The sequence below is a fragment of the Electrona antarctica genome, assembly GCF_951216825.1.
Source record: "Electrona antarctica genome assembly, chromosome: 4".
Lineage (NCBI taxonomy): Eukaryota > Metazoa > Chordata > Actinopteri > Myctophiformes > Myctophidae > Electrona > Electrona antarctica.
This window is the reverse complement of record NC_136809.1, coordinates 50,460,363-50,482,286: the sequence shown is the minus strand read 5'-3', so window position 1 is coordinate 50,482,286 and position 21,924 is coordinate 50,460,363. Positions and strand designations below refer to the sequence as shown.

At 44.8% G+C, this 21,924-nt stretch overlaps 1 protein-coding gene across 2 annotated transcripts in view; it reads left to right on the top strand.

Annotated features, from left to right (window-relative positions):
- rgs12b (regulator of G protein signaling 12b) overlaps positions 1 to 21,924 on the top strand; it is a 126,476-nt gene that overhangs the window by 14,315 nt on the left and 90,237 nt on the right. For both annotated transcript variants that reach the window (XM_079500075.1, XM_079500074.1), the window contains exon 6: positions 11,047 to 11,166. In XM_079500075.1, coding sequence (XP_079356201.1) covers positions 11,047 to 11,166 — 120 coding nt within the window. The remainder of the gene's footprint in view (positions 1 to 11,046; positions 11,167 to 21,924) is intronic.

The following is a 21,924-nucleotide window of genomic DNA, read 5'->3' as shown; positions in this document are numbered from 1 at the left end:
AAAAGGGCAGGGCCCGGGCTGAAGCCCCCTTTGATGTCTATGCGTGCACGTCCCTGCCTGTAGATATTGAACACACTGTGTGGAATAATAACTTCTCTTGTTCCTTTGATTGTACGACGGTTGTTGTTCCCCCCAGGAAGGGGTATTTGTGGACCCCCCCCCTGGTGTCAAGGACCCCCGAGGGACAATTACAGGAAGTGTCCAGCAGGGCAGAAAGGGGACAGGGGGGTCTGTCAGGAAGATGGATGTTTAATTCACTTCTCTGAACAATGTTCTCACACTGGAGACACTTGAGCCTTTTAAGCTGACGCTTGTGTTGTGGCTGTGGTTTAGTGTTTGGTTTTGACCGCAAATGGAGTTTCAGTTTTCAGTCATAGTCTTTTGAGTCAAATTTGATTTAGTTTTAGTCATATTTTAGTCATCTGAAATGTTTTAGTCGGCTAAATCTACAGTTGACTAAAATGCATTTTGGCGGGCCTTGATGGCATCGTAATGGCTGTTTTTTACACTTGCATGCTGAAAATAGCCGATCTACGAGCTCACGTGTGGCAGCGAGCCACGTCATTGTGAGCTTGTAGATCTGCTATTTTCAGAGCGCAACACCCATGCGCAACCAGACTCTCTTTCTTCTCCACTAGACCCCATGCCTAACATTTTAGTCTAGTTATTATTTGTCGACGGAATTGTCAATACATTTAGTTTAGTTTAGTTTAGTTTATTTGATCATCCTTCAGTTTCAAATACAATATTTACAGACAATGAATGGAAGCTGTTACAAAAACAAAACAAAACATGATACATCATAGTCATTATTTTTTGTCAAAGTTCGATGAAATCAAAAAGTGGGTTGAAGTTTTGTCCAGAGAAGAAGCTGAATTTGGTTTGACAGAAGTTGGTGTAGCATTAGTATTGATATAATATTGTATGGTTGTCTTAGTTCCATTGATTAATTTATACTAGTACTGTCTTGACCTGGTCTTGACTCACTACTTATACAAGTATTTCTGCTGATTTGATCTCATTGTATAGCCTAAAATCTTTTCTTGTTTTGTGTTACTGTTTGCCACAAGGTGGCACTGTTTCACTATCTTAAAACCCAGACCAAGTGAATTTGAATTCAGAAATGAACTGCTTAAAATGCTAATAGCCGTGTAGACCCAATACTATCCTGGTGTGTGTTTTAAGCAGACTGTGCACATAATAATAATGTTTTAACTAAAGGTGTTTTGCAAGTGATGGTTGGCTTGCGCTGGACATTTTTGTAAAAATAATCTTACCAGAAACACATAAAGAGATGGCCCTGGATGACCATAACAGGTCTGTAACTCTGAGAGTGTACAATGGGTCCATTTGGTTCCTTTTGTACAATCTCAGAGTTATGGGGTTGCTTAGGTCAGTGGTTCCCAGGGGTCCGCGACGCATAGCCAGGGGGTCCGCGAAATAATTCCGATTTTGTTGTTGTTTGTTTTGCCAGTGAATTATGGTATGTGTGATATGTGAGTTTACCATAATCACAGTAATCCTTAATCATATTCCATCATTCAAGGGCCTTTGGATAGAAAGGAAACAGACTCCATGCAGTCACTTTCAGTTAGGAGTGCTGCAGAGGCTGAGTGTCTGTGACTGTGACCAGCTGATGGTTGTTGACGCTTAATTGATGCATAATTGATGCATAATTGATGCATCAAGGAAGGCAATTATGTTTCTGCACTGTCAAATAGGTCTACATCTATTCTAAGATAGCATCTTAAATACATGTTGTGAAAATGTGTTGTGACTTTGATTGAAAAGTTTTAATACAAATAGTTCCAATGGCATCTAAGGTCACATTCCCACCTAATACTTCGGTGGACTCGATGCGAATGGGCGGAGAAGTTGGGATTCTTGCATATTTAATTTGCTGCGGTTTGCCTTCACACTGTCATCCGCAGGCTAGCAATTGGAAACGCAGCAGGGGGGACCTTTATCAATGTGTTCCATTCATAAACTAGCCTACACAGTGAAATCTATGGTGATAAAATTATACTCATAACGTGCATGTGTCGTGCCGTCTGGGACTGGACTCCCCCCCCTCCCCCCCCCCCCCCCCCCCCTCTCTCTCTCTCTCTCTCTCTCTCTCTCACTCACTATACGCACGCAGCCACGCACTGTTCTTTTGGGCATGGAGGCACAGCGCTGAGCGCACTGATATAACAGACAGCAGTTTATCGAGATGAAAGTCCCTACTCCCCAGTCCCCACACAGTGACAGCACTCCATGTTTACGGCACGCACGCACAGACAGACAGACCGAATATTCTGTAGGCTATACACTGCAGTGTTTTTATGTGTTTCCTTAAGCAATTGATTAATGTACTCGTCCTCATTTCGATCAGGGCTTCAGTCTCCTCATTCGACCACGTCTATCCACGGTAACGGGACATCTTTGCGCTGCGTAAAATATGCCTTCTCCGTCTCCAACTGTGTTCAGCTCCTCACCCGCCACATTGTGTGCTTCATTTCCTTTATTTGCTGCGGATTGCATTCCCACCTGCACCGAATCGAAATCAAGTGCGATTGGAAGCGAAGCGAAACTCCCGTTTTTGGTCGAAGTAGAATGTGATTCTTTGATGCACATTGGGATTCGAATGAGCCTTCACACCTGCCAAACGAAGCACAGTTTCTGACAATGTGCAGCAGGATTCGTTTTAATCGCAGTAAAGCTTTCTGGTGTGAATGTCACCTAAATGTAAGGTTGCAAATATGCTTATCGGTGTGGCGAGGATGAGGGGGTACCTGGAAAAAATTCTTCCAGTACCAGTGGACTCATAAACACTATGGCACATTATGACAGTGGCCTTGTGGTTAGAGTGTCCGCCCTGACACTGGGAGGTCGGGGGTTCGATCCCCGGCCGGGTCATACCAAAGACTGTAAAAATGGGACCCATTGCCTCCCTGCTTGGCACTCAATGGGTTGGATTGTGGGGGGTCAAATCAACTAATCAAATGATTCCCGAGCGCGGCACGGCTGCAGCTCACCGCTCCATGGCTGCGGCTCACCGCCCCAAGTGATGGATGGGTCAAATGCGGAGAACAAATTTGTGTGTGACAAATCGTACAATTTTTTGTTTTACTATGATTCATAATGTGCCATAGTGTTGTAGAAAATCAGCATCATATGCTCATACATATTCTGAAGGAAAGCATGGAGACTTGACGTTCATGCAATTGGCTCAAAATACCAACATACGAAAATACGAACGAAACGAAAATACGAACATTGTAATGGTGTGTAAAACAGAAAATCTAAAAGGAACAAGTCTTTGCCACGGACAAACATTTTGTCTGTGTACGGACACAGTATGGTGTGTTTGCCCTGTGCTGCATGTGTTTTTAAATGGCATACATGCACTGCCAAATTCAGGACAGTCATGAACTTTAGCAGTTCATGTGAAGGCTGAGCCACATCACTGTGGGCTTAAACATGATTCATGCTTGTTTTCAGTGGTGTAGGAAGTACTCAATGAAGTACCACATTTGTCAAAATGTAAATGTTTTCGTAATGTTTTTTTACAAGCCAACAACCGGTGGTTCTACTCCACTACATCTCAGAGGCAAATATTCTACTTTTACTCCACTACAATTATTTAAGAACTTTAGTCACTAGTTTACTTTGTAGATTTAAGATTAGTATAGCATTCATTAACCACTTCAGCCGCATTATACATTTCAGCCATTTGAAAATACTAGCCGATCTATATATGCTATTTTCAAAAAGTTGTATACATTTGAAAACTTGAAATGGGACGGTCTGCATAAGCATAATGAATACTTTTACCTCTGGTACTTTTGTACTTCCAGACTTTTGTAATTCCAGACATTAACATGTAACAGAGTATACATTGCAGTATACTCTGGTGAATGTACAGGACAGGTACTTAGTTACTTTGTACAGCTGCTTGTTGTCTTTCTCCATGGCAGACTAGACAGCTGTGTTGTCTCTTAAACAGGAAGTATGCGTCTTCTCAGCGCAGAGACAACAACAATAGTGGAAGTCAAACTTTGTGCGTGCGTGTGTGTGTGTGTGTGTGTGTGTCAGTGCGCGCGTGCGTGCGTGTGTGTGTGTGTGTCAGTGTGTGTGTGTCTGTGTACTGTATGAGAGAGAGAGAGAGAGAGAGGGAGAGATGAACTGTGCAGATAAGTGCTCTATTTTCCAGTCAGATCTTGTCTTCCACAAGCCTCTCTGACCCGGCTCTGATGCAACCACACCCAGACAGCCTAGCACAGCTGACTGACATTAACACTTTCTGGACCTTTCTGGTCTATAATCCAAATCCTGAGCGTCCCTTTGAACAATCCCTTTGTTCTCCTTACTGTATGCAGACCTTGATTCTAGAGTCAGGATTTCTGTAACATTGCGTAACATGAGATAAAAGGTATATGAGAGTAAGATTCTTGGGTCGTGGCTAACCCTGACATTGCAGCGACAAGACAATAGCACACAATAGGAATAACTTCCAAAATGGCTAAAATAGTGGATCTGCGACGCGTTGAGAGCTTGTAGATCAATTACTTTCACTATTTGTTTGGGGACGAAAAGAGAAAAGGTTTGAAAATGTTCGCCTATAAAGACATTCCTAAACTAGTAAACTGGAGATGCCATGTTGAAAGTGGTTAAGAGATTAATGGTTGTGTACAATAAAACTCTTATCTAAATCATAACACGTGTAGATGGACAGGCGGTGGCTCAGGGGTAGAGTGCCTGGATGGTAACCGTAAGGTTGCCAGTTCGAACCCGGGCTCCCCCAGAGTTAGTGTCGAAGTGTCCTTGAGCAAGACACTGAACCCCTAATTGCTCCCGATGTGCTAGTTGGTGCCTTGCATGGTTTCCGCTGCCATCGGTGTATGAATGTGTGTGTGAATGGGTGAATGTAATGCACAATCTCTATAAAGCTCCTTGGATAAAGGCGCTATATAAATGCACCATTTACCATTTACCATTTACCATCGATTGCGATGAAATCAGTTTCATCTGCAAAAACAATTCAGAGTTGGGGACATCCATCCATCTTCAACCGCTTATCCGTAGTCGGGTCGCGGTGGCAACAGCTCCACCAGAGAGCTCCAGATGTCCCTCTCCAGAGCAACACTAGTAAATTCATCCTGGGGGATCCCGAGGCGTTCCAATTAAGGCCAGTAAGTCGATGTGATTCCTCCATCTCATCCATGGTCTCCCCCGGGGGTCTCCTCCTAGTGGGACGTGCCTCGAGGACCTCCCTAGGGAGACGCCCGAGAGGCATCCTAACCAGATGCCCGAACCACCTAAGCTGGCTCCTTGTTGTTGGGGACAATATGCATGAAACAACTACATTTGAGGTTAAATATGAACACTAGTAGTGGGTGGCTAATTGCCTTCCCCTGATGCCCCAAAATGCCACCCCTGATGCCACCTTCTGAAACCCTGGGACTGGTTGTTCTGCACAGAGCCTGTTGGGGCTGTTCAGTGGCTCAGTGTGCTGCTGGTTGGGTCCAGTGGCTCAGTGTGCTGCTGGTTGGGTCCAGTGGCTCAGTGTGCTGCTGGTTGGGTCCAGTGGCTCAGTGTGCTGCTGGTTGGGTCCAGCCTGTTGGGGCTGTTCAGTGGCTCAGTGTGCTGCTGGTTGGGTCCAGTGGCTCAGTGTGCTGCTGGTTGGGTCCAGCCTGTTGGGGCTGTTCAGTGGCTCAGTGTGCTGCTGGTTGGGTCCAGTGGCTCAGTGTGCTGCTGGTTGGGTCCAGTGGCTCAGTGTGCTGCTGGTTGGGTTCAGTGGCTCAGTGTGCTGCTGGTTGGGTCCAGTGGCTCAGTGTGCTGCTGGTTGGGTCCAGTGGCTCAGTGTGCTGCTGGTTGGGTCCAGTGGCTCAGTGTGCTGCTGGTTGGGTCCAGCCTGTTGGGGCTGTTCAGTGGCTCAGTGTGCTGCTGGTTGGGTCCAGTGGCTCAGTGTGCTGCTGGTTGGGTCCAGCCTGTTGGGGCTGTTCAGTGGCTCAGTGTGCTGCTGGTTGGGTCCAGTGGCTCAGTGTGCTGCTGGTTGGGTTCAGTGGCTCAGTGTGCTGCTGGTTGGGTCCAGCCTGTTGGGGCTGTTCAGTGGCTCAGTGTGCTGCTGGTTGGGTCCAGTGGCTCAGTGTGCTGCTGGTTGGGTTCAGTGGCTCAGTGTGCTGCTGGTTGGGTCCAGTGGCTCAGTGTGCTGCTGGTTGGGTCCAGCCTGTTGGGGCTGTTCAGTGGCTCAGTGTGCTGCTGGTTGGGTCCAGTGGCTCAGTGTGCTGCTGGTTGGGTTCAGTGGCTCAGTGTGCTGCTGGTTGGGTCCAGTGGCTCAGTGTGCTGCTGGTTGGGTCCAGCCTGTTGGGGCTGTTCAGTGGCTCAGTGTGCTGCTGGTTGGGTCCAGTGGCTCAGTGTGCTGCTGGTTGGGTCCAGCCTGTTGGGGCTGTTCAGTGGCTCAGTGTGCTGCTGGTTGGGTCCAGTGGCTCAGTGTGCTGCTGGTTGGGTCCAGCCTGTTGGGGCTGTTCAGTGGCTCAGTGTGCTGCTGGTTGGGTCCAGTGGCTCAGTGTGCTGCTGGTTGGGTTCAGTGGCTCAGTGTGCTGCTGGTTGGGTCCAGCCTGTTGGGGCTGTTCAGTGGCTCAGTGTGCTGCTGGTTGGGTCCAGCCTGTTGGGGCTGTTCAGTGGCTCAGTGTGCTGCTGGTTGGGTCCAGCCTGTTGGGGCTGTTCAGTGGCTCAGTGTGCTGCTGGTTGGGTCCAGTGAGGACACGACTTCATATCGGCAGTCCTCTGCATTCTGTACATGTTTGTGGATGGATAGATACAGCCTCCGGCATGCCTGTGCCTGCTGCTTCGTTACAGGGCACATATGTTGGTCTGACGTCCTAACAGTCCGACATGCAACAGTAGGACATGCGTGGCAGGTTAAGACACATGTGTGGCAGGTTAAGACACATGTGTGGCCGGTTTAGACACATATGTGGCCGATTAAGACACATGTGCGGCCGGTTTAGACACATGTGGCCGGTTAAGGTACATGCCTGGTCGGTTAGGAAGACACATGCGTGGCTTGGATTGGGAACAAGGTTAACCAGTTAAATTAAACCCTTAAATACGTAGTTCAATTATTACTTGCGCAAGCAGAGCGCACAAGTACTGCGGTCTGCTGCGTATGTATGGTATGTAGGTATGTAGGCGTGTCCTCGGTGGTCCCTTATTGGTTGTTGATGTTGACGTGACTAAGATAGGTTTCAAGTTGGGAGGGCAGTACTTGCGCGCTCTGCTGTGTGCATGGCTCAAGTTGGCAGCTCGATTAATAACCATTTCTGGTTATTAAATAATTTCATGTCAAGGACCGCTTCAAATTGATACATATTAGACCTTGGACACCCATTTGAAAATATTTGTGTCTAATCTAAAAAGAATGGCATGTTGTTAGATGAGATTCAGTGCCTGTCTGTCTAATAACTGTCTGTTATAGAGCGTCGCAGTCCCGCCTCCTACCCTGGACCAGGAAATGAAACCCAATGCATTATTCTCATAGACATTTCTTAAAGTATTTATTTAAAGACGGTTACGCCGCGGACAACTCATAACAACACAAACAATATTTTGGACCAAACAAATAATTAGAAAGAAGAAACAAACGGCAGGTTACAACACTTTTTTTTGTTGTTTTTCTTCTTTGTAATTATTTGTTTGGTCCAAAATATTGTTTGTGTTGTCATGAGTTGTCACGACTCGAGTTGGCTTTGTCCGCGGCGTAACCGTCTTTAAATAAATACTTTAAGAAATGTCTATGAGAATAATGCATTGGGTTTCATTTCCTGGTCCAGGGTAGGAGGCGGGACTGCGACGCTCTATAGAACGTCAAATCAACCAAAAAAAGTGTTTTTTTTCTTCTTTCTAATTATTTGTTCGGCCCACAAAATTGTGTTTGTTGTCATGATTTGTCACGATCCGAGCTGGCTTTGTCCGCGGCTTACAAATCTTTAAATAAATACTTTATGAAACGTCTATGGGAACAATGCATGGGAAACTCTCTTCTGGGTCCCTGGTCGTCCTGGAAGGGGGCGGGACTGAGACGCTCTATTATGAAACCTCTTAGCCATTTGTATACATCCTCTCTTCTAGTTGACAAAATACAGCCAAATTTAACTTTTCCCCATTTTGCTCAAGGACCCCTGGGGTTCCCCTGGAGGTCCTTGAAGGACCCCTAGGGGTTCCCCTGGAGGTCCTTGGGGTCCTTGAAGGACCCCTGAGGTCCCTTGGGCTTTATACTAGGCCCGCCCCTTTCTGTCTATTGGCGGAAAATAGACGATCTACAAGCTCACATCGTGTAGGGTTGTTGTGAGTTGTGACATGTTGTGACCTTTCAGGTGTGCTATTTTGGCCAAATGTTTGCCCCAGTATAGGGATTACCTGGGTTCACTCATGAGGATATCAACATTTTATGATGGTGATTTCATGGGGGGGGGGGGGCGACTGTGGCTCAGGAGGTAGAGCAGGTCCTCCAATGATCCATGGGTCGGCGGTTCGAATCCCGGCTCCTCCTGTCCACATGTCAAAGTGTCCTTGGGCAAGAAAGACACTGAACCCCAAATTGCTCCCGATGTGCTGGTTGGTACCTTGCATGGCTTCCGCCGCAATCGGTGTATGAATGTATGGGTGAATGTAATGCACTATGTAAAGCGCCTTGGATAAAGGCGCTATATAAATGCACCATTTGCCATTCACCATTTTATAAATGCGGTTTAAAGCCGGGGACATTTGGTATGAACACATTCAGTTCTGTATCCAGGCAACACTGCTGGCCCTCTCCTGATAAAAAAGGCCTGCAGCACCTGGTCCTCGTCAGCCAATTAGAGCCAACACACACATATCTGGGCCTCTGGAGCCAATCAGCATTGATTACTATTTACCCAACAACATTCTAGTGGCGTTTGGCATAACTGCGGCATCTATATTCCTTACGCCAGAATGTAAGAACACCACACAGAACTGTTTACTTTGATGCATAGAAAGGGACAAGAGGTTGTTGATGAGTGAAGCTCAATGGCTCTTTTCCACTAAAAGAGCCATTGACCGTGTGGTGTAAAGCAGTGGTTCCAAAACAGTGTTGTTTTTGGCAGCAAGTTTTGATTTTAGTTTTAGTCACAGTCTCTTGAATAGTTTTCATTCACCTGGAATGTCTTGGTGTTGTTCTAGTTTTAGTCGACTAAATATAAGATTTTAGTCGACTGAATATACAGTTGAGTTAGTCGACTAAAATGTATTTTGTCGAGCCTTGATGGCGTTGTAATGACTGTTTTTACACTTGCTGAAAATAGCCGATCTACAAGCTCACAACGTGTCGCAGCGCGACGCGTTGTGAGCTTGTAGATCGGCTATTTTCAACCAAGTGTAAAATGACTTATACTGGATCTTTTGTCCACTAGTCCCTTTATAACATTTTAGTCTAGTTTTTATTTGTTTAGAAATAATATATTTAGTCTCAGTTTTAGTCATCATAGCTTAGTTTTCATATAGTTTCCATTTAGATTTCCTCAGTGAAAAAAGGTAGTCGACAGACATTTTTCGTCTTAGTTTTAGTCGACGAAAACAACACTGTTCCCAAACTGTTTCATGTCTAGGACCCCCAAAATGACACTCATTAGCCCGCGGACCCCCCCCCCCCCCCCCCATTTGAAAAAATTCACGCCAAGAGAAGGATTTTACAGCTCTAGCAGTGATTTTCAACCATTGTCATTTCAAGGACCCCCAGTTTGATATGCAACAGGCTACGGACTCCCATTTAATGGCATTTCTATCTCTGAGACCCCAATTTATATTGTAAAATCAATGTTAATTTAATTCTGAGAGTGAACAAATGGAACCAAATGGACCCGTTAGGGTCCATTTGGTTCCATTTGTATACTCGGAGTTACAGACCCATAAGGGTCCATTTGGTTCCAAACTATCATTTAGCTGGTGACCCCCTGGAACTCCCTCAAGGACCCCTAGGGGGTCCCCGGACCCCACTTTGGGAACCACTGGTGTAAAGAGTGGTCCCCACACTTTTTAGCCTGCGACCCAAAAGAGACTAAAGAGACATTGGGCTCCATTTTCGTCAGCGCTAAACCCCTTATCCCTAAACTTCTTTGACTTTTTTTACTATTTTGCTAAACATTTTTGAATAGTTAAAATGGCCAGTCTACAAGCTCACAACGTGTCAATGTAGATTGGCTGGTTGAACTATTCAAAAATGTTTAGCAAAATAGTAAAAAAAAGGCAAAGAAGTTTAGGGATAAGGGGTTTAGCGCTGACGAAAATGGAGCCCTATAGCTCCTAGCTATACATACAAGCGTGTAGATCTGCTATCTTACTATGCACCAAGTCTCTGTACATATGTCTGTCATCCAACGTAACTGGAGAACCGTTCGCCCCCCTGCACTGACTTCAACAAAAGGCCTCTGGACAGGGCCCCTGCCTAGGCTCCATATGCTGTATGGAGCTGGCCTGTTCTGACATCACAACACTCCATATTTGGGCATGCCTGGTGGGGAAAAAACGGTAGTCAACACTAACATGCATGTCTTTAGTTTATGGTTGAAAACAGAAGCGTACATACAGTAGTACATGTATTGGTATATAAGCAGGTGTATTTTTTTAAATGTAATCTTTATTTAACCAGTAAAAAACCACATGAGACTGCGTATCATTTTACAAGTGGAAACTGGCCAAGAGGCAGAAATAAAATTACACTTCAATACTACATCGTATATGTGTGTATATAAGCAGTCACTCGCTCAGCATAGAGCGGCCGGATGGTAACCACAAGGTTGCCAGTTCGAACCCGCGGCTCCCCCAGAGTGTCGAAGTGTCCTTGGGCAAGACACTGAACCCCTAATTGCTCCCGATGTGCTGGTTGGTGCCTTGCATGGTTTCCGCCGCCATTGGTGTATGAATGTGTGTGTGAATGGGTGAATGTATAATGCACAATCCATGTAAAGCGCCCTGGATAAAGGCGCTATATAAATGCACCATTTACCCTTTAACATGTGTCCTCCCCCCCCCCCCCCACAGGGAGGGCGGTTCCGCGGGCTGACCATGGGCTTCCCGGCCATCCCCCAGCGCTCTGCGGCCAGACGCTCCTTTGGACGTTCCAAACGCCTCAGCCTGGCCCGTTCCCTGGACGACCTGGAGGTAGGAGTACACACATGCGCATGCACGCACGCACGCACGCACGCACGCACGCACGCACGCACGCACGCACGCACGCACACGACATTGAGATTGAGATTGTAACTTGCTCAGCACAGTCTTGCAGCGGTCTTATTGTCACATTTGAGTTGTGACGTGCCACACACACACACACACACACACACACACACACACACACACCAGGGACGTACTGGGCCCATAATTCAGCCCGGGAAGTGGAGTTGCGGAGGCCCACTAGGCGTGCGGCCAAAGGCTGCGCGCCTAGTGGGCGCTCTTCAACCTGGTCCAGTCCAGGCCCAGACCGGCCTAGACTGGACCGGCCGTTCGGGAGTTGTCCCGAATTTCCCAATGGCCAGCACGTCTCTGACACACACACACACACACACCCCCTCCAGTTCTAATAATAGCCTCCAGCCATGCAGCCACACATCATCACACATCCTCAGGTGACACGTGAAGCGTCGCCGTGGCAACCGTATATACGCATCAGTCCCACAGAGTGAGCGGCTGTCGGCTCCAGAGCTCGCCGTGAGTGTCCTGAAAGCTGATTGGCGGCTGCTTTGCAGTTGTGATGATGTCGCTGGTGGTTTTTGGCCATACCGTCCGTCGCTGTCCAGTGAAAGCCCTGTATGTTCAAAACGCTTACTTTTCAGCGTTCAAATTCAAACGTAGCAGATTTACAAGCTCACAACTGAGCTTGTAGATTGGCCATTTTTGCTACTTTTGTGTCACAGTGTAGTATGGGTCTAATGAAGTACTGTCACCTCATAAACCCATGAAAAGCTGGAAAAGATACATCTTTAAACTTTGCAGCGTTAGGGTCTTTACACACTGTGGGTGTGCTGACAATTAAACGATATGAAGATCGCCAGTATTTTTTAATCAAACTATATTCATACAGCCTCATTCATTCATACAGGTTGGTAATCATGTTCTGTGTGGATATATATATACAGTGAGAAAAAACAGTGAGAAAAAATGTTTTTTTTGGGTACCCTCAAGGTCCAATATTATTCAGCATTTGAGCCACTGGCCCTATACAGTTTACTTCCAGCACAAGTTGGTTTGTCTCCTCTGTCCTCATCATGTGATAGAGATCAGAGACACGGGCTAAATGTTTCCGCTGTTTAGAGGCTACCCTGGCAGCACTTACACACACAGCAGATAAGCAGATTCCACAGCGCTTTCAGCTGCTTCAGAATGGGAAGAAGGAGCCAGCATTCTAACACGGTGGAATTGAATGGCAATTTGTATTCACGGCATGAGGGACGAATTGCTTTTTTTTGTCCCCGGAGTTTCCTGAACTTGAAACACAGCATTTTGCGCTGGAACAAATTTGTTTAGAAATCCATGTCGTATACACCGCATCTCCACTAGCTAAAGAGTTCTGGGTTGCGCCTCGAAAATAGCTGATCTACAAGCTCTCAACGCGTCGCGCTGCGACGCGTTGTGAGCTTGTAGGTCTGCTGTTTTCGCTGTTTTTGTCCAAAAGTGCCCTCTTACGGGATTTCAGCCCCTGCCTCCCCTGCCTCACGGGGTGCATACCGTTAGGTTGGTTAGACATACCAACAGTCATTAGTCCGTCAGCACCCGTTTTGTGGGTTAAAAATCACCCGTGTTGTGGGTTAAAAATCACCCGTGTTGTGGGTTAAAAATCACCCGTGTTTTGTTGGTTAAAAATCACCCGTGTTGTGGGTTAAAAATCACCCGTGTTGTGGGTTAAAAATCACCCGTGTTGTGGGTTAAAAATCACCCGTGTTGTGGGTTAAAAATCACCCGTGTTGTGAGTTAAAAATCACCCGTGTTTTGTTGGTTAAAAATCACCCGTGTTGTGGGTTAAAAATCACCCGTGTTTTGTTGGTTAAAAATCACCCGTGTTGTGGGTTAAAAATCACCCGTGTTGTGGGTTAAAAATCACCCGTGTTTTGTTGGTTAAAAATCACCCGTGTTGTGGGTTAAAAATCACCCGTGTTGTGGGTTAAAAATCACCCGTGTTTTGTTGGTTAAAAATCACCCGTGTTGTGGGTTAAAAATCACCCGTGTTGTGGGTTAAAAATCACCCGTGCTGTGGGTTAAAAATGACCCATATTGTGGGTTAAAAACCACCCGTTTTGTGGGTTAAAAATCACCCGTGTTGTGGGTTAAAAATCACCCGTATTGTGGGTTAAAAATCACCCGTATTGTGGGTTAAAAATCACCCGTGTTGTGGGTTACAAATTACCCGTATTGTGGGTTAAAAATCACCCGTATTGTGGGTTAAAAATCACCCGTGCTGTGGGTTAAAAATCACCCGTGTTGTGGGTAAAAAATCACCCGTGGCTCCCGACATGCGTGGCAGATTAAAACTAAGCCGTGGCTGTGAGGGTTAGGTTAGGGTTTTGGGGTAGGGTGTCGGACTCATGACTGTATACTGCAGCGGTTCCCAAACCCTTTTTGGCCGTACACCCCCTGTTACCTCCCGACCAACTGATGCACCCCCCCACATGGAAATATAAATTGCATAAGCTATATAGAGACATATATTTCCTTTTTATCCACTATATGCACATATATGAACCTGGATATGGCATAATATAATGCAGCATAGGCTATATTCTGCATTACTTGCCATATACCAATGGTATGTCTCTAACCGAAAACACATGCACGCGTATTCAATGTATAGTGTTTTGGAGCTGTGAAAATGCAGGTCAATGGTTTATTTATGTATTATGTCTCAAGGTTTCTTATTATCTTATAGATTAACACTAAACACTTCATATGACTAAAACCAAATGACATTTTATTCAAAAAGACTATGACTAAAACTAAATCAAAATGTGCTGTCAAAATCAACACTGTGTATATACAGTCTTGTGTGTTTAACACATGGGGATGTTCCCCATCCTCTCTCATTGCCATACATCTCATCATGGCAGGGAGTCTCTCTACCCCCCTACCATATTCTTCCGGTCATTAGGCCCCTTTCTCTCGCCGCACATGCAGCGAATGTCTTCAAACAGAGAGGCCTTTGTGTGTGTGTGTGTGTGTGTGTGTGTGTGTGTGTGTGTGTGTGTGTGTGTGTGTGTGTGTGTGTGTGTGTGTGTGTGTGTGTGTGTGTGTGTGTGTGTGTGTGTGTGTGTGTGTGTGTGTGTGTGTGTGTGTGTGTGTGTGTGTGTGTGTGTGTGTGTGTGTGTGTGTGTGTGTGTGTGTGTGTGTGTGTGTGTGTGTGTGTGTGTGCGCGTGCGTGCAAGTGTTTTTTCTAATGAGCCCTGATGAGCAACGAGCTGACATTCCACTCGTTAGCGGGGAGGCCTCACACATACACATAACTAATTACTGCCCTGAAACCCACCAGCTAACATATGCACACGCATAAGCTATTATTATCTCTCAATCAGAGGGTGCACTGCACTCCTACGGACTGTCTGCGGTCATGCTGCCATCTTGTTATCTACTGGTTTTCTCTTTAGATGCCATCTTAGCTGTTTCACCACTCTGCAATCTGTATGCTTGATTGATTGATTGATTGATTGATTACTTACTTACTTTAACGGTTTTAAAGCCGTGATTAAACATATCGTGTTCCAGATCTCCCTGCCTAGTTTGCACTAACCTTTGAAGAGCCACTGCGCCGACTTGATCGTTGCTTGTCATGAAAATCCAGAATACACAATAAAAACATAACTTGTGTAAGTCGTTATTGGAAATGGGAGGGAAGCTATTCTACAGTCAATTAACTCGTGTAAGTCGTGTTCATGAGTCAAAGTGTTAACAGTTTGCATGGACAGTACAATACAAGCTAAAAACGGATGAAAACAAGAAAGCCTCTCAGCTTGTTTCCATTGGTGTCATCATGTACTCAATTCATCGAAAACATTAATGATAGACACGTATATACACCGGGGCGGCAGTGACTCAGGGGGTGGTAGAGTGGCCGGTGGAGCAACCAGATGGTAACCGCAAGGTTCCCAGTTCGATACCCGCCAGGCTCCCCCAGAGTTGGTGTCCAAGTGTCCTTGAGCAAGACGCTGAATCCCCTAATTGCTCCCGATGTGCAGGTTGTTGCCTTGCATTTGGATAAAAGCACTATATAAATGCACCATGCATTTCCATTTACCAGGAATATGCAAATATATCATATAAACGAGGGGGAAACATACAGTGGGGGGGGGGACTTGACTTTTTTACATTCCACATTTTGGTGCCATATACCAGGAGAACGAATTGAAACCCTTGTTTGCTTTAATCCACTGCTTCCCAAACACCCATATTTGGGTTCGTGGACACAATTTTTTGGGTCACTTTTTTGTTTTGTTATCTTTCCTAAAAAAACACAATTGTTTGTATTCCCTAAAAAAGAAAAACATTTTCATGTTTCAAATTGTTCATGAATTCAAAACGAATGCAATGATTTTTTTCCCCCGGTAATTTTATCCAATCCAAGATTTTCATTCTAATCAATCAAAGAAATTGAAAGAGAAGTAGTGAAAATGGCAGATGTACAAGATCTCAATGTGACACGAAGCAACGCGTTGTGTGCTTGTAGATCTGCTTTTTTCAGTAGTTTGTCCTCCCAGGGCCAAACGTCTAATATCCCATTTTGGGTCTTGAGCTAAAAGGTTTGGGAACCACTGCTTTAGGCTAAAGTGGCGGCTTGCTACTCGTCTTGTGATAGAGTCTGATTGAGAAAGCTTGGTCGTAATACAAAACCGCACTCACCCACACACGCTGTCTTGTGACAGCAGGAAGGGTAAGCAAATGGGGTATTTCCACCCCCCCAGGTGTGTGTGTTTGTGTGTCAATATGCAGTCTTATTGGGAGTACCCTATAGTACAACGTAACCTCAGTAAGCTATATGCCTAAACCTAACCTTATTCCTAACCTTAACCTCAGTAAAACGGTGCCAATTAAAACTACTGTATGCCTAAACCTAAATGTATTGTCTCCACCAGGCCGAAGGCATGGGGAGAGAGTATGTTTTGCACTCCGTCCGTGTGTGAGTGTGTGTGAGTGTGTGTGTCCGTCTGTGTACAGCTAATCTCCGGCACCGTTAACCCGGTCGGTGCCAAATTTTGCACACACACTCCCTGGATGCCAACGATGAACCTCTGCCTCAAATTTTCCGGAACGGCCTGTTATAGCGCCACCAGGAGGCAGACTTTTGAAAAACAATTTTTTTTTATATTACTCCTCCAGATTCTGCCCAAAAATCCCACAAATCGTTTCACACTATCTCTATAGTCATGTGTTCAAGACGGATCTTTCCGATATTTCATATTCCATCCTAATGAGGAGAAAACTTTTTTTTTTCTTTTTTTCAAAAATGAGTTAATAGCACAGGCAGACTCTTCACAAACTAGAGCATGTCTTAAATAAGTGTCAGAGCTGATATCGACATGTAAATATGAAATAAATGCTTAAACATGTAGCTAGGTGTAATGTTAGAGACCACAGAAGTGAACCTTTCAAGCCTGTTTTCTCAACTCGCTGTTTTCTGCAAGACATTACTCTATAAGCCATATCTCCAAAACTGGTGGGTCAATCTGAACCAATATGTCAATTTGAAGCTATGATTCCCTGCTTTCATATGATATGAAAAAACGAAAATTCTAAAAAATCCAATGGCAGTCCCTCAGTCAAATTTAGTCACATTGGCTTTCAAAGTTTGCAGGATTTGCCCGTTTTGAACAAAATGCCTCAAATCATGAACGCAGCGTGCAATTTACGTGAAATCTTTCACGGACTTTCCTACTAGGCTGAGGAATATATCCCACCCTTTTCACATTGGCCTGTTATAGCGCCACCAACAGGTGAATTTTTGCAAAACACATTTTTGGAACATAATGCCTCAAATCATCCAAATGCCATCCAAGGCGTAAGAAGAAATGGCACCCTTTTCACATTGGCCTATTATAGCACCACCAGGTGGCCACAACCTGACCTGCCCTGGTGGAGACCTGTGCCTCGAGGGGCACTTTTTCTAGTTTCTAATCTTATCCTCAAAAACAAGAATTGATTAAATCAATTAATTTCCAGCTGCATTATTATTATTTACAGTTGTGAAAACCCCCTATAAGGGCCTAGGCTTGTTTCCATTGTGGTCCTCTGTATAATATCGGAATCGGTCAGAATCGGTATCGGCAGATATGACCCTGCAAATAATCCGAGATCGGGATATCGGTCATAATTTCATAATCGTGCACACCTAATTAAAAAAAACCCAAAAAGCCTATGGCTTGTTTCCATTAGGGTCGTTCATATTCAATTCATCGGATGAGAAGCAACCGCATCATTGTACAGCTTCACATGACTAATAGGCCTATCTCACAGCCCGTTTTTCACGCCCACTTCCGGTAAATAGTGGTGACTTTAACATGGGCATTTACACGTTTTTTTCTCTGGAGAATCTAAGTACATTTTCTAAAAATGTGACAGACCAATATTATTATGAAGCAAACAAGATGGTAAATCAGGTCGAGCAGATAGAACAAACCTTACCTTGAGAAAACAAAAGTTGTAGACTTCTTAAATAACCTCTGTTAACATGTAGCGTCTATGGAGTGAAGTCACGCTATCACCACTAACCCCGAAAGGGGGCGTATTTAGGGGGGCGGGGAAATTCTGTGAGATAGGCTTGACTAATTGCACGAGGGAGTGAATTTGCATATTATGCCTTGAGTATTCTCAGCCGCTCCACTATTTGATGGGTTTGCCATGGTAGCCTGACTAGAGATGCCTTCTTCACAGGCTTGTTCAGACTTGTTTCTGACCCTCAAGTTGATTTAACGCCACCGGCAATCAGCTGCATGATAATATCCTTGCTGTCGGGAGGAAACCTCATAACTCCATTTTTGAGGTTTTTGATTCTTTTGTGGCATAAATCAGTGCTATTGAACACCCTTCACGTCTGTGTGTTGTTTCGAAAATATTGAACCAATGGAAAGTAGTAAAAAATGCTTTGGACAAAACCTCCTAACTCCATTGGAGCCTAAATATAAGGTTTTCTTAATTTCCTGAAAAATATATATTTTTAATTTCCTGAAAAATGAACATTTTGGAGTTATGAGGTTTCCTCCCGACATATATTACCGTGCCTGTGGTCCGTGTGGCGGGCTACGTCGTCTTGTCTGTGTATTGATTAACGGTTCGGTTGAAAAGGTCAAGGTCGAGAATGGAGAATGGATGGACATGCAAATGCATGAGACTCTGAATATGTGTGTGTGTGCGTGTGATAAACACATGTTTATCGTGAGGATCTTGTTCAACCTTGAACACAGCTGTTATCTGCCAGAGCTGATGGTGTGACCCTGCCCTCGGGTTGGATCAGATTGGGGCAGTGATGATGAATGCCCGCCAGGCAGGTAGTCATCTATAAATACCATATTAAAATAAGATGAATGCCCAGGTAGTAATCTTCAAAATACTATACATGTGTGTGTGTGTGTGTGTGTACATCGTCGACTAAAACTAAGACGAAAAATGTTCGTCGACTACCTTTTTTCACTGATGAAAACCAAACGGAAACTGTATGAAAACTAAGCTACTGTATGATGACTAAGACTAAATACACTGACAATTTCGTCAACAAATAAAAACTAGACTAAACTGCTACGAAGGGACTAGTGGACAAGAGATCCAGTATAAGTCATTGCACAATTGGTTGCATGCTGAAAATAGCCGATCTACAACTCGTGACGCGACGCGTTGTGAGCTTGTAGATCGGCTATTTTCAGCAAGTGTAAAATCAGTCATTAGGACGGCATCGAGGCCCGCCAAAACACATTTTAATTGACTAAATCAACTGTAGATTTAGTCGACTAAAATCTTATGACATTTAGTCGACTAAAACTAGACTAACAGTAAAACATTCCAGGTGACTAAAACTAAATGAAAACTATTCAAGAGACTATGACTAAAACTAAAATCAAAATTTGCTGTGTGTGTGTGTGTGTGTGTGTGTGTGTGTGTGTGTGTGTGTGTGTGTGTGTGTGTGTGTGTGTGTGTGTGTGTGTGTGTGTGTGTGTGTGTGTGTGTGTGTGTGTGTGTGTGTGTGTGTGTGTGTGTGTGTGTGTGTGTGTGTGTGTGTGTGTGTGTGTGTGTGTGTGTGTGTGTGTGTGTGTGTGTGCACGTTAAACTGTTGGCCAATCGTTTTGAGCTCTAATAATTATTGTACAGTTCTAATATCATCATCCCCATAGAGGCGGCGTGTCTTTCTCCTAGTCCAGGGGTTTTCGACCCTTTTCATATTAAGGCCCATTATTTATTCGGCATTTGAGCCACGAACCACCATTTGATGAGATTTAGTAGCCTGGGGTCCACCTCAAGGGGCCAGTGAGGCGCTCCAACGTTGAAGCACTGGGCCCTAGTGGTAAGAGGAAGGACTGCAGGCGGACCCGTGCTTTAACACGTAGGACCATCACTCCCTACGTCACCCATACGTCACCCCGGACCTCAAATTTGAGGTCCGGAGGAGGTACTTCCGGCAGTCTTCCGGGTGCTTCAAAACGCCACTGAGCAACTTCATCGTAATGAATAGCTTGGGGGCGGGGCTAGTGCTCCAGTTCGGTTTCTATCCTTTATATACTCTATGGTCCACCTATGCTTTCTATGGCATAGGCAGCTCCCGGCAGGATCCACCGGGAGAATCTAGACGCAGCTGCGCGACATGAGACTAATTAATTAGAGCGACAGAGAGAGAGAGAGGAGTGTGTACTTGTGTGCGTGTGTGTGTCAATTTAACAAAGGTGCAGACGATCAGAAATCAGCAGAGAGTGAGCGACGTTTGCGCTACTCTAAGATTTAGCCTCTCGGACCCAAAACTAAAGAATATTGTCGTCGGATAAGATTGTGTGCACAATTCCATGCTGTATAGTATTGATGTTGGTACCATCAGGAGAGATAACAGGCAAAGTGACGATCAAAATAACAATTCTTCTACATTCTCGAATTGTGTAGACTTCTTGTGCATTGAGAGCTTGTAGATCCACAACTTTCGCTTTTATTTTATTTTTTTAATGAGGCTATGGGAACTTATTTATTTGCCACCCCCACTATTTCTTCCTGAAATTACACCCAATCTGCCCAGAATCTACCGTATATACTTCAAGTTCCAACTGGCCTCAGGGTGACTTCCGTGGAACATTTCAGACATTTCACCATGTCACACATCTCCAGACTCAGTCAGACATTTCAGCATGTCACACATCTTCCAGAACAGTCAGACATTTCAGCATGTCACACATCGTCCAGAACAGTCAGACATTTCAGCATGTCACACATCTCCAGAACAGTCAGACATTTCAGCATGTCACACATCTCCAGAACAGTCAGACATTTCAGCATGTCACACATCTCCAGAACAGTCAGACATTTCAGCATGTCACACATCTCCAGAACACAGTCAGACATTTCAGCATGTCACACATCGTCCAGAACAGTCAGACATTTCAGCATGTCACACATCGTCCAGAACAGTCAGACATTTCAGCATGTCACACATCGTCCAGAACAGTCAGACATTTCAGCATGTCACACATCGTCCAGAACAGTCAGACGTTTCAGCATGTCACACATCGTCCAGAACAGTCAGACATTTCAGCATGTCACACATCGTCCAGAACAGTCAGACATTTCAGCATGTCACACATCGTCCAGAACAGTCAGACATTTCAGCATGTCACACATCGTCCAGAACAGTCAGACATTTCAGCATGTCACACATCGTCCAGAACAGTCAGACATTTCAGCATGTCACAACATCTCCAGAACAGTCAGACATTTCAGCATGTCACAACATCTCCAGAACAGTCAGACATTTCAGCATGTCACACATCTCCAGAAGTCCAGGCGAGGATATAGGATAGTTCCGCCGGAATAATGGGATCAGCCATCATGGTGCTTTCTCCCCGAAGCAGAAGCAGCAGCAGCAGCAGCTCCATCTCATTAGTTTCAGCCATGAGAGAAAGAATGATGTCTGTTGAACGGTTGGTTATAGCCGAGGGACTGAATGCATGAACACAATTACCTGGACAATTACACTGCACTGAATTATAAACAATAGGTTTTCTGGTGGTGGTTTTGAAGAACGGTTGATTTCCCGGTGCGATGCTGCTTCAGCAGCTCTGCCATAGATTGCACCTTTAAAATAAATTAGGCCTATCGCGATTATTATACAATCGCCTGATTATTTTTCGACATAATCGGCATAATCGGCATAATCGTTTCCATGTTGAAAAACATGGAAATGTGTTGTAAGCTTGTTGATCAGTTATTTTCGCTATTAAAAAAACTAAAGAAATTATTTAAAATAATATTTGTCATATCTGCCCTTTGCAATTTGTGCTTATTATTATGAAGCCTAAAAGTTAAAACCAAACATACGTTTTAATTGTAATTCATGTGTTCCAATGTTCAATGCAAAAAAACAAAACAAAAAATCACACAATCAAATCGTTAATCGCAATTACTGGTGGGACAATTAACCCATTTTGGGCGGGAACCCCTTTTGGTGTTTTAAACATGTTATAATTTAGCTATTGAAAAATAGCAGATCTACAAGCTCATAGCGCGCCACCGAGTGGCGCGCTACGAGCTTGTAGATCTGCTATTTTTGAAAAGTCGTTAAAATGTGGCGCAAATCATATATTTCAGAGCGAACATTTTTAACTAAAATATTTGCTTCTGGGGGGTCCCTGGAATGGAATGGATATTTTGAGATGGGGGGTCCGTGGCCCAATAGAGATAATTCTGGGGGTCCTT